Source organism: Schistocerca nitens, chromosome 1, assembly GCF_023898315.1.
Source record: "Schistocerca nitens isolate TAMUIC-IGC-003100 chromosome 1, iqSchNite1.1, whole genome shotgun sequence".
Taxonomy (NCBI): domain Eukaryota; kingdom Metazoa; phylum Arthropoda; class Insecta; order Orthoptera; family Acrididae; genus Schistocerca; species Schistocerca nitens.
The window spans coordinates 894,513,211-894,525,703 of record NC_064614.1 but is presented as its reverse complement, the minus strand read 5'-3'; the positions used below and the strand labels follow the sequence as shown (position 1 = coordinate 894,525,703).

Genomic DNA, 12,493 nt, shown 5'->3' with positions numbered 1-12,493 from the left:
GAAAGTACTGTTCATTACCTTCACTGTGATGTGCACTGTGAAATCTGACATCAATTTTTATGCTCGTACTTTTATATACTGAACTTGAAGTATATGTACTAGATTTAACAGTAGTGTCCTCTATGGTTTAAGTCTTTTCTTTTCATATGTTATTTGTTTATATTGCCTATTCTAATTACCTCAGGTTGTATGACTCTCGGGATTATTGGAACATTGTAAATAAACGGATTTTGGTTATGGGGCAATTAGAACAGTTGGACAGTTATTAGAACAATTGGTTACACTGCAACAGTTCATTCATTTCAAAGAGAATAATAAGGAAGTGGAGTCTCTTTTCACCGAATTCATTGGTATTCATGAAATTTGAGTGCATGAATATATATTTTTTGGTTGAAAATCTTTATTAAAGCTTGGTCTGTGGCCTGGTGTGAAACTGCTAGTCACTCATTTAGTTTCTTGCTGCCACTGTGGTTACAGATGTTGGAGATAAAAGAAAAGCAATGTAATACATTTTGTGAAAAAGGTATCTGCATAAATATTTCTTTAACAATATTTCAAATTTATATATGCCAATAATCTGTAAGTTAAGTTAAAGGTTTAGTTTATCTGAGAATGTGCTATTACATAAATAAATAAATTGTAGATTGTTCTCATGTGCACAATTCAAAAGATAACATTCCAATAAAATTTTTTTGAATAATTTGGGCCCACTAATTATGATATATAAATTAATATAAGTTTATTATACTCACAAATGCCACATAATGTATATAACAAACTTGTGTTGACAGTAAAGCTTATTAAAAATATTTAAATTATGTATTTTATAAAAATGAATTCCATGAAGTGAAACTATTTTTTCTTTCAACTGCAGTTTCATAATAAAGTATAGGCCTTATTATACATCATGCCAGAGAAGAGTGAGAGGACATCATACAGGTGTGACAAAGTATGGAGTCAATGCTGGATACCATACATGCAGTTAAGACTTTAGAATGTCTCAAACTTTAGCAGCACAAAAGTATCGTGTTCCAGGGGTATACTTGCTACAACATTAACCGATTCTCACCTGTTAGGACGACCAACAAAGTTATCACAGGAGACTGAAGAACAACTTGAGATATTTAGAAACAGGCATTGCATTTGGTGATTGCACTAATGAAACATGAACTTCTGAATCTAGTTCAGTAATACTGCAAGTCAAGTGGTATGAAGACACGATGGTTACATGGATGGCCTGGTGAAGATTGGTGAAGGAGAGGGGAGCCTCTTTCCACGTGGTTAAAAAGCGCCAACCCTTTTGTGGTGCATAAATTTTTTGATGAACTACAGACATTATATGAGCAGTAATTTACAGTAGATTGCTTGAGCAATGAAAAGTATTTAATGACTGGAAAAAAGTGCAGGTCATTCCTGTTTTTATGAAAGACCATAAGACAGATCCACACAATTATAGACCTATTTCGTTGACGTCAATCTGTTGTAGAATTATGGAACATGTTTTATGCTCAAGAATTATGACATTTTTGCAAAATGAACAGCTCCTATATAAAAATCAGCATGGATTCCACAAACAGAGATCATGCGAAACTCAGCTCGGGACTGCTTGCCCTTATCATGGAGCGAAAAAAACTGGCATTCTACAGATTGGAACGTGGAATGTCAGATCTCTTTAATCAGGCAGGAGGGGTTAGAAAATTTAAGAAGGGGAATGGATAGATTAAATTTAGATATAGTGGGAATTAGTGAAATTCGGTGGCAGGAGGAACAGGACTTCTGGTCAGGTGAACACAGGGTTATACATACAAAATCAAATAGGGGTATAGAAACACAGATATGCTACTATGAACAGCATAATAAACACATTACTGTAGCCAAGATAGACATGTAGGCCATGCCTACCACAGTACTACGAGTATTTATGCCAACTAACTCCACAGATGGCGAATAGATTGAAGAAATATGTGATGTGATTCAAGAAACTATTCAGATAGTTACGGGAGATGAAAATTTAATTGTGATGGGGGACTGGAATTCGATAGTTGGAAAAGGACTGGGGGAAGGGATGAAAGAGGAAGGTGCCTAGTAGAATTTTGCACAGAGGATAAATTATTCATAGCTAACACTTGCTTTAAGAATCGTGAAAGAAGGTTGTATACGTGGAAGAGGCCTGGAGAACCCAGAAGATTTCAGATATATTATGTAATAGTAGGATAGAGATTTAGGAATCAGGTTTTAAATTGTAAGACATTTCCAGGGGCAGGTGTGGACTCAGACCACAATTTATTGGCTATGAACTGTAGGTTAAAATTGAAGAAACTGCAAAAAGGTGGGAATTTAAAGAGACGGGACCTGGATAACCTGAAAGAACCAGAGGTTTTTAGAGAGATTCAGAGGGAGCATTACCGAACAATTAATAAGAACAGGAGAAAGTAATACAGTAGAAGAAGAAAGGATAACTTTGAAAGATGAAATAGTGCAGGAAGCAGAGGATCAAATAGGTAAAAAGACGAGGCTAATAGAAATCCTTGGGTAACACAAGCAATATTGGATTTAATTGATGAAAGGAGAAAATATAAAAATTCAGTAAATGAAGCGGGCAAAAAGGGATACAAATGTCTCAAAAATGAGATTGACAGCACGGGCAAAATGGCTAAGTAGGAATGGCTGTAGGACAAGTGTAAGGATACACCACTAGAGATAAGATAGATGCCACCTACAGAAAAATTAAAGAGAACTTTGGAGAAAAGAGAACCACCCTGTATGAATATTAAAAGCTCAAATGAAAAACCAGTCCTAAGCAAAGAAGGGGAGGCAGAAAGGTGAATTAAATATGTAGAGGGTCTCTGTGTGAAGAATTTGACATAGCACTGAAAAACCTAAGCTAAAACAAGACCCTGGAAGTAGATAACATTCTGTTAGAGCTATTGATAACCTTGGAGAGCCAGACATGACAAAACTCTTCCATCTGGTGGGCAAGATGTATGAGAACGGTGAAATACTGTCAGACTTCAAGAAGAATATAGTAATTCCAATTCCAAAGAAAGCAGGTGCTGAAAGGTGTGAGAATTACCAAACTATCAGTTTAGTAAGTCACAGATGCAAAATACTAACACATAGCCCTTCCGCAATGGAAAAACTGGTAGAAACTGAACTTTGCGAAGATCGGTTTGGATTCCAGAGAAGTTTAGGAACACCAAAGCAGTACCGACACTACAACTTTGCATAGAAGATAGGTTAAGGTAGGGCAAACCTATGTTTAGAGCATTTGTAGACCTAGAGAAAGCTTTTAACAATGCTTGTTGTTCTTGTCTTCAGTCCTGAGACTGGTTTGATGCAGCTCTCCATGCTACTCTATCCTGTGCAAGCTCCTTCATCTCCCAGTACCGACTGCAACATACATCCTTCTGAATATGCTTAGTGTATTCATCTCTTGGTCTCCCTCTACGATTTTTACCCTCCACACTGCCCTCCAATGCTAAATTTGTGATCCCTTGATGCCTCAAAACATGTCCTACCAATCGATCCCTTCTTCTAGTCAAGTTGTGCCACAAACTTCTCTTCTCCCCAATTCTATTCAATACCTCCTCATTAGTTACGTGATCTACCCATCTAAACTTCAGCATCCTTCTGTAGCACCACATTTCGAAAGCTTCTATTCTCTTCTTGTCTAAACTATTTATCGTGCATGTTTCACTTCCATACATGGCTACACTCCATACAAATACTTTCAGAAACGACTTCCTGACACTTAAATCTATACTCGATGTTAACAAATTTCTCTTCTTCAGAAACGCTTTCCTTCCCATTGCCAGTCTACATTTTATATCCTCTCTACTTCGACCATCATCAGTTACTTTGCTCCCTAAATAGCAAAACTCCTTTACTACTTTAAGTGTCTCATTTCCTAATCTAATTCCCTCAGCATCACCTGATTTAATTTGACTACATTCCATTATTCTCGTTTTGCTTTTGTTGATGTTCATCTTATATCCTCCTTTCAAGACACTGTCCATTCCGTTCAACTGCTCTTCCAAGTCCTTTGCTGTCTCTGACAGAATTACAATGTCATCGGCAAACCTCAAACTTTTAACTTCTTCTCCATGAATTTTAATACCTACTCCGAATTTTTCTTTTGTTTCCTTTATTGCTTGCTCAATATACAGATTGAATAGCATCGGGGAGAGGCTACAACACTGTCTCACTCCTTTCCCAACCACTGCTTCCCTTTCATGTCCCTCGACCCTTATAACTGCCATCTGGTTTCTGTACAAATTGTAAATATCCTTTCGCTCCCTGTATTTTACCCCTGCCACCTTCATAATTTGAGAGTATTCCAGTTAACATTGTCAAAAGCTTTCTCTAAGTCTACAAATGCTAGAAACGTAGGTTTGCCTTTTCTTAATCTTTCTTCTAAGATAAGTCGTAAGGTTAGTATTGCCTCACGTGTTCCAACATTTCTACGGAATCCAAACTGATCTTCCCCGAGGTCCGCTTCTACCAGTTTTTCCATTCGTCTGTAAAGAATTCGCGTTAGTATTTTGCAGCTGTGATTTATTAAACTGATAGTTCGGTAATTTTCACATCTGTCAACACCTGCTTTCTTTGGGATTGGAATTATTATATTCTTCTTGAAGTCTGAGGGTATTTCACCTGTCTCATACATCTTCCTCACTAGATGGTAGAGTTTTGTCATGAATGGCTCTCCCAAGGCCATCAGTAGTTCTAATGGAATGTTGTCTACTCCCGGGGCCTTGTTTCGACTCAGGTCTTTCAGTGCTCTGTCAAACTCTTCACGCAGTATCTTATCTCCCATTTTGTCTTCATCTACATCCTCTTCCATTTCCATAATATTGTCCTCAAGTACATCGCCCTTGTATAAACCCTCTATATACTCCTTCCACCTTTCTGCCTTCCCTTCTTTGCTTAGAACTGGGTTGCCATCTGAGCTCTTGATATTCATACAAGTGGTTCTCTTCTCTCCAAAGGTCTCTTTAATTTTCGTGTAGGCAGTATCTATCTTACCACTAGTGAGACAAGCCTCTACATCCTTACATTTGTCCTGTAGCCATCCGTGCTTAGCCATTTTGCACTTCCTGTCGATATCATTTTTGAGACGTTTGTATTCCTTTTTGCCTGCCTCATTTACTGCATTTTTATATTTTCTCCTTTCATCAATTAAACTCAATATTTCTTCTGTTACCCAAGGATTTCTATTAGCCCTCGTCTTTTTACCTACTTGATCGTCTGCTGCCTTCACTATTTCATCCCTCAGAGCTGCCCATTCTTCTTCTACTGTATTTCTTTCCCCCATTCCTGTCAATTGTCCCCTTATGCTCTCCCCTGAAACTCTCTACAACCTCTGGTTCTTTCAGTTTATCCAGGTCCCATCTCCTTAAATTCCCACCTTTTTGCAGTTTCTTCAGTTTCAATCTGTAGTTCATAACCCATAGATTGTGGTCAGAATCCACATCTGCCCCTGGAAATGTCTTACAATTTAAAACCTGGTTCCTAAATCTCTGTCTTACCATTATATAATCTATCTGATACCTTTTAGTATCTCCAGGATTCTTCCAGGTATACAACCTTCTTTTATGATTCTTGAACCAAGTGTTAGCTATGATGAAGTTATGCTCTGTGCAAAATTCTACAAGGCGGCTTCCTCTTTCATTTCTTCCCCCCAATCCATATTCACCTACTATGTTTCCTTCTCTCCCTTTTCCTACACTCGAATTCCAGTCACCCATGACTATTAAATTTTCGTCTCCCTTCACTACCTGAATAATTTCTTTTATCTCATCATACATTTCATCTATTTCTTCATCATCTGCAGAGCTAGTTGGCATATAAACTTGTACTACCGTAGTAGGCATGGGCTTTGTGTCTATCTTGGCCACAATTATGCGTTCACTATGCTGTTTGTAGTAGCTAACCCGCACTCCTATTTTTTTTTTATTCGTTATTAAACCTACTCCTGCATTACCCCTATTTGATTTTGTATTTATAACCCTGTAATCACCTGACCAAAAGTCTTGTTCCTCCTGCCACCGAACTTCACTAATTCCCACTATATCTAACTTTAAACCTATCCATTTCCCTTTTTAAATTTTCTAACCTACCTGCCCGATTAAGGGATCTGACATTCCACACTCCGATCCGTAGAACGCCAGTTCTCTTTCTCCTGATGACGACGTCCTCTTGAGTAGTCCCCGCCCGGAGATCCGAATGGGGGACTATTTTACCTCCGGAATACTTTACCCAAGAGGATGCCATCATCATTTAACCATACAGTAAAGCTGCATGCCCTCGAGAAAAATTACGGTTGTAGTTTCCCCTTGCTTTCAGCCGTTCGCAGTACCAGAACAGCAAGGCCGTTTTGGTTATTGTTACAAGGCCAGATCAGTCAATCATCCAGACTGTTGCCCCTGCAACTACTGAAAAGGCTGCTGCCCCTCTTCAGGAACCACATGTTTGTCTGGCATCTCAACAGATACCCCTCCGTTGTGGCTGCACCTGCGGTACAGCCATCTGTATCGCTGAGGCGCATAAGCCTCCCCACCAACGGCAAGGTCCATGGTTCGTGGGGGGGTTCACAATGCTGACTTGAATATTCTTTTTCAAATTCTAATGGTGGCAGGGGAAAATACAGGTAAACCCAGAGGCAGTTATAAGAGTCGGAGGGCACAAAAGGGAAGCAGTTCTTGAGAAGAGAGAGACAGGATTGTAGCTTATCCTCAATGTTATTCAATCCATATATTGAGCAAGCAGTGGGGGGGAGTAGCAATTAAAGTCCATGGAGGAGAAATAAAAACCTTGAGGTTTGCCAATGACATCGTAATTCTGCCAGAGACAGCAAAGGACTTGGAAGAGCAGTTGAACGGAATGGACAGTATCTTGAAAGGAGGAGATAAGATGAACATGAACAAAAGTAGCCAAATTAAATCAGGTGATGTTGAGGGAATTAGATTAGGAAATGAGACACTTAAAGTAGTAAATGAGTTTTGCTATTTGGGGAGCAAAATAACTGATGATGGTCGAAATACAGAGAATATAAAATGAAAACTGGCGATGGCAAGAAAAGCGCTTCTGAAGAAGAGAAATTTGTTAACATTAGGTATAGATTTAAGTATCAGGAAGTCTTTTCTGAAAGTATTTGTATGGAGAGAAGCCACGTCTGGCAGTGAAACACGAACGATAAAAAGTTTAAACAAGAAGAGAATAAAGCTTTTGGCATGATGCACTACAGAAGAATGCTAAAGATTAGATGTGTAGATGACATAACTAATGAGGTGGTACTGAATAGAATTGGGGAGAAGCAGAATTTGACTAGAAGAAGTGATCAGTTGATAGGACACATTCTGAGGCATCAAATCTTCTACGGTACAGGAGTTGTTAAGGAGAAACATCTTCAGTTTACTTTTGAAAACACTTATGCAATCTCTTACAAATTTTCTTTTATTTTCGTGAGTAGATTGTAAAAGTTTTATAGCTGCATATTTAATTTCCTCCTGTGCCTAAGTTAGAATCATTAAGGGATAACACAGAACATTTTTTCTTTTACTATGGTACTTGTGAAAATCCCCATTACCCTCAAACTTATGTTAAGTGTTCATAAATTTCTTAAATGACTGAACATACTACAAGGCTGTAGTAAATATTCCCAGCTGCTTAAAGATATGCCTGTGTAGTCTAAGTGATGACACTTTCACTTAACCAATGATAGGTAAGAACAGATGTAACGATTTTTAATGCCGAAACAGAAACCATTCTCTTCTTTGCTGGTTTCACAAATTTTGTTTTTTCATGAATGTGTCACGAATTTGCTTGAGAGTTGCCGAAGCCAAGGAAAATGAAAGCTAACAAACCTAGTGACAAATTAACCTGTTGCTCAGTCTGAGGTTTAGTTTAGGCTGGAATGTGACAGGCTGTGAGTTGGTAAAGTCAAAGAACTTAAAGGGTAAAGAAAAAAATACCTGGTGGAGGTGACAAATCAATATGTAGCTTAAGTCCAAGGTTTAAGTTGAGTTGTAATTAGACAGTTGGGTTGGAGGCGTCGAAGACAAAGAATTTGAAATTTTAATTGCATTTTTGTGATGACAGACCTGTCTGAAGCTTAGCCCAAGGCCAGAGTAACAATTTTAGTTGCAAAAATTAAATTAACATATATTTATTTATTCTGAAAATACCACAAATGATGAGGTTGTGGTTAGGTTCAGACCTAATAGCACAACTTAAATTAAATTAATAATCTTGGTGGTCAAATAATTGTTTATTTCTTCCGAGTGTGTTACAATTTAGGATGTTGTGATGTACTGACATCAGATGTTATTACCTTCTGTCAAAACACGTTGTCTGTTCAGTGCTCTCCCATTGTCTGTGTATAACCAGCAGCTGTCACAACCTCTTTCCTTCCCAACGTATCTCATGGCGAGCACTGACAACGCTGCTGCATGAAACACATAAATATGCCACTAGTCTTGGTCTACACACGCACGCACATACGCGCGTGCGCACCCACATCCAAATTGTTTATTCCTCACAATGTAAAGTTTCAAAAATGAATTAATTCTGGAAACAATCCATCAGGCTGTGGCTCAGTCATGTATCAGCAATACTCTCATTTCCAGGAGCGATAGTCCCCCAAAGCATGCAGGAGAACAACTAAGTCTGGAAGACAGGAGATGAAGTACTGGCAGAAGTAAAGCTGTTAGAGCAGATCATGAGACGTGCTTAGGCAGCTCGTCAATAGAGCACTTGCCCACAAAAGCAAAGGTCTTAGATTCGAGTCTCAATCCAGTACACAGTTTTAATCTACCAGGAAGTTTCAACATAAAAAATCAATTTGAGACTTGAGGTATGGAGTCTAGGTAACTATCACAAATATGACAAAATTGTTGATTAGAACAGACTGTTGACAACGAGGCGGGAGGGGAGGAGGGGAAAAAGCATAAATTTCACACTCGACAATTCTGCCAATAGCACTGTTTTGCAGTGACAATAAACATACATATCACACTAACTGCAAACTTTCATAAGCTGTTGGCTTATTAAATAAATACACATGCATAACAGAAGATTTCAAATAGGAAAGTGCCACCCCCCCCCCCCCCCACACACACACACTAGTGACAGTGGTACATTAATTCCTATCAATGTTATCACTAATGTAGTTCAAAAGTAGAAGTACCATACCCACCCTAATTCCAAAAAACTTTAGCAGTGATGATAAGACTAATTTAAATACAAAATAATAATTGTAGGTACGGACTGGTATGTAAGTTAGCTCAAAGTCCGTGTTAGTTGTCGGAAACATTTGTTCCAAGTTAAGTGCTTGTCAGTGACACAACATATAACTTTTGGAACCACTTCTAATTTCAGTATGAAGCTGTCATAGTCAGTACTAACTCTGTATCAACACTATAGCTAAAACTGCAAGATAAATCCATGAGCATTGTATTGTGTTACCAACAAAACTCTGGCATGTATTTTGGTGCATATTCTGCCAATGTATCATACTACAAGTAACCTACAAAAATGTTCAATGGATGGGTGGGTGGATGGGTGGAGGGTGTTGGGGAGGGGGCTGTCAGTATGTAACACTTACAATCACCACCGCTTGAGGTATGTAACTGTGTCAATCTTACACAGCAAATAATGTTGATTAGCACTGTAATACAATAATATTTCACAGTTTCATGTCATGCCCTTGTTTCAAACTTAAATAAAAATTACACCTTTGATCCCTCTTCTCATCCTAGGCAACACACAATGGAATCCATGGATTACATCTAATGTGGTGTAAAGGCTCATTCACAAAACTAATAAATACACAAAACAAATCTGTCAAAAAATTATATAGTAGAACACACTTGCAGTTTTTATAGTTTACATATAATGCATGTCCATTATCTAATGTAGCCTACATTTTCTGAATTTACCTTGTACTTTTCGTTCTTGTGATGAAAAGAGTGTTAAATATGGCACAGACAAACATCAGGCTATGTCAGAGATGCTATAACCTTTCTTCGGCTTTAACATCATTGGTTTTGCAAACCCCCAACGTAGTTATCACTTTTAACCTTACCTCGATCTCAGCCTACACTACGTATTAGTCTGACACTACAACCAAGATTTCTGAGGAGGGGTACGTTTCCAATATCACACTAACTGCAAACTTTCATAAGCTGTTGGCTTACCTGAAGCGTGGCAATCCCAAAGAAGGTGCATGGGCACTAACAGGTGGTGATGGTGGAGGAGGAGTACAGTTTGTGCGTTCTAGCCATGCTGGAGGCTGAGTGATTCCTCTTGAAGCAAAAGGCTGCGTGGGAGGTTGCAAAGGTGCCACATTTTCCTGGCTCGGAGTCCTGTAGAAGACTTGACTAGGTGTTAAACGATCAGGTGTTAAAGAGCGTGAAAAACGTTCTACTTCCTCAGGTCTCAGGCGACCACGTCCTTTTGTGTGAGGTAATGTGTGAGACCAATACTGCTGAGAAGAACAAGGAGGCACTGTAGCATGTTCCTGTTGTGGCTGTGGGTGGGTGTATGTGGCAGCGACTGATCCATAAGACGTTCCACCATTTTCAGCAGATCTCAGTTTCTGAAACCTAGGAGGTAGATTTCCACCTTCAAAGTGAGGCCTATCCTTACTGCCCCGTCGTCCTGAAGGAGGTTTCCTGTCGCCCCAACGAGAAGCCGGGGGTTCTGAAGTCTGTCGTAGTTCACGATTTGCAGCTCTCCAATCACATTGTGGAGCAGGGCGTTGACCAACACGCCGACCGTTTTCAAATTTGCCATTCCGTCTAATACTGTCTCTGCGGCCATAAACACTATCACGCTCCCAACTATCACATGTTGCATCACTAAACCGATCACGCTGTTGAAGTTCATTATCCCAGTTTTCTTCTTTTGTGCTATTAGAAACAATTTTGTCATTCACATCCACAGGAGACTTGTTGGATAAATCTCTCTCTGCATATGCTTGGGCTAACGGCTTTGGCACATAAATTGCTTGTTCTGGTTTCTTCAGTTTCCTTTTTGCTTCTCCACCCAAGGTTTTTGGATCTGAGGATGAGGAATGATCCAAACTGTTTCTCCTGGATCTATTACCGGATTGATTTTGAGATATATTAAGATTACCAATTCTTTCAGTAATTTTATTTAAGTCTCTAGGATTTCTAACAGAATTTATGTGCTCACTACGGTCACTGTTTGGCTTGAAAGATTTATCCAACTGTTCCTGTGAAGAAGAAAAACTAAGTCTTCTAGAATCATACTTCATGTTGTCGTAAGCGTTTGAAAGATGCAGATTTTCTGTGGAAGACTTTATCTTGTGGTTGTCGTCGGCACCCAGCAAATCATCTTCACCCTGTCCAGTTTTCCGAAGCGGACCACTTCCTGGACGGTAGATCTCTACTTGTGGTTTTCCCCTCCGTCCAGTTTTTGTGTCCTCCTTGTACCTCATATCATGTAACTCATCTAAAACAAAAGTTTCTTTAATGTAGTGTGAGCAGAATATATATTAACTGAATAAAATAAAAACCGATTATGTAAGTAAAGTTAATTGTATAAATGACATAAAATAGATCAAACTTTAAAATTTATAAGGTGTTACAATATTATTGAGATTATCTCAAAGTTGTATCACCAATGATGCTCTATTCTCATGTGACATCTTAAATATATACATGTAACTTAATAATTTCAATGTACTTTGTTGTACAAACAAATAATCTAATATTAATGAAAATAAATTTCATCACAAAATGGTTCTCGACTTGGGGGGAGGGGGGGGGGGTGTTTACAGGTATATGAACCTCATCTAAGTTTATGTGCATCAACCTGTTCAATGGAGGTTGTATACTATCAAACATCTGTTCGAAAGGAATTGACAGCGCCCTATTGAAGAACAAGAACACAATTAATAGTGTATGACTTCAATGGATACAAATTAAAAATGTAGTTCCACTTTACAGATGCAACTGTGGTGCACTATTATACACACACATCTATTGCAATTCAAGAAAAGAATAAGAATTAATGTCGTGAATACAGGTTTACCTTTAACTGAAATTTGCTGTACACATTTGTAATTGTTTGGTATGAGTGATAAAAAATTTCTTCAGCCTTAAGATGTATATGTTTCGTTTTGTTTGGTTATGCAACTTTTACTAGAGATTAGTCGCGTGATGCGATACAGGTGAAAGTGGCTTCAGAAATTAACTTCACGCTGCTGATATAACACTATTCCTTTTGGACCCCTACAGAATACATGCATGTAAACCATTTCGTTCAATTACTTGAAAATCAAGTTGCACGTGTTCCACCACATTTGAAGCTCAAATGAGTAAAACACAGTACATGGTGGTTTGGGATGCGCAACTATCCAAGTATAAATGAGAATTAACAACAACCACCGTACGACATAACCAAACATTCTCAATTGCATGGATATTGTCGTGTACAGCTCTCTCATCTAAGATATGTAACAAGGGAA

General features: G+C 38.5%; 1 protein-coding gene across 1 annotated transcript in view; it reads right to left on the bottom strand.

Annotated features, from left to right (window-relative positions):
- Nucleotides 1-12,493, bottom strand: part of LOC126192144 (telomerase-binding protein EST1A) — a 340,857-nt gene that overhangs the window by 328,069 nt on the left and 295 nt on the right. The window contains exon 2 of the mRNA XM_049932583.1: nucleotides 10,197-11,475. Coding sequence (XP_049788540.1) covers nucleotides 10,197-11,475 — 1,279 coding nt within the window. The remainder of the gene's footprint in view (nucleotides 1-10,196; nucleotides 11,476-12,493) is intronic.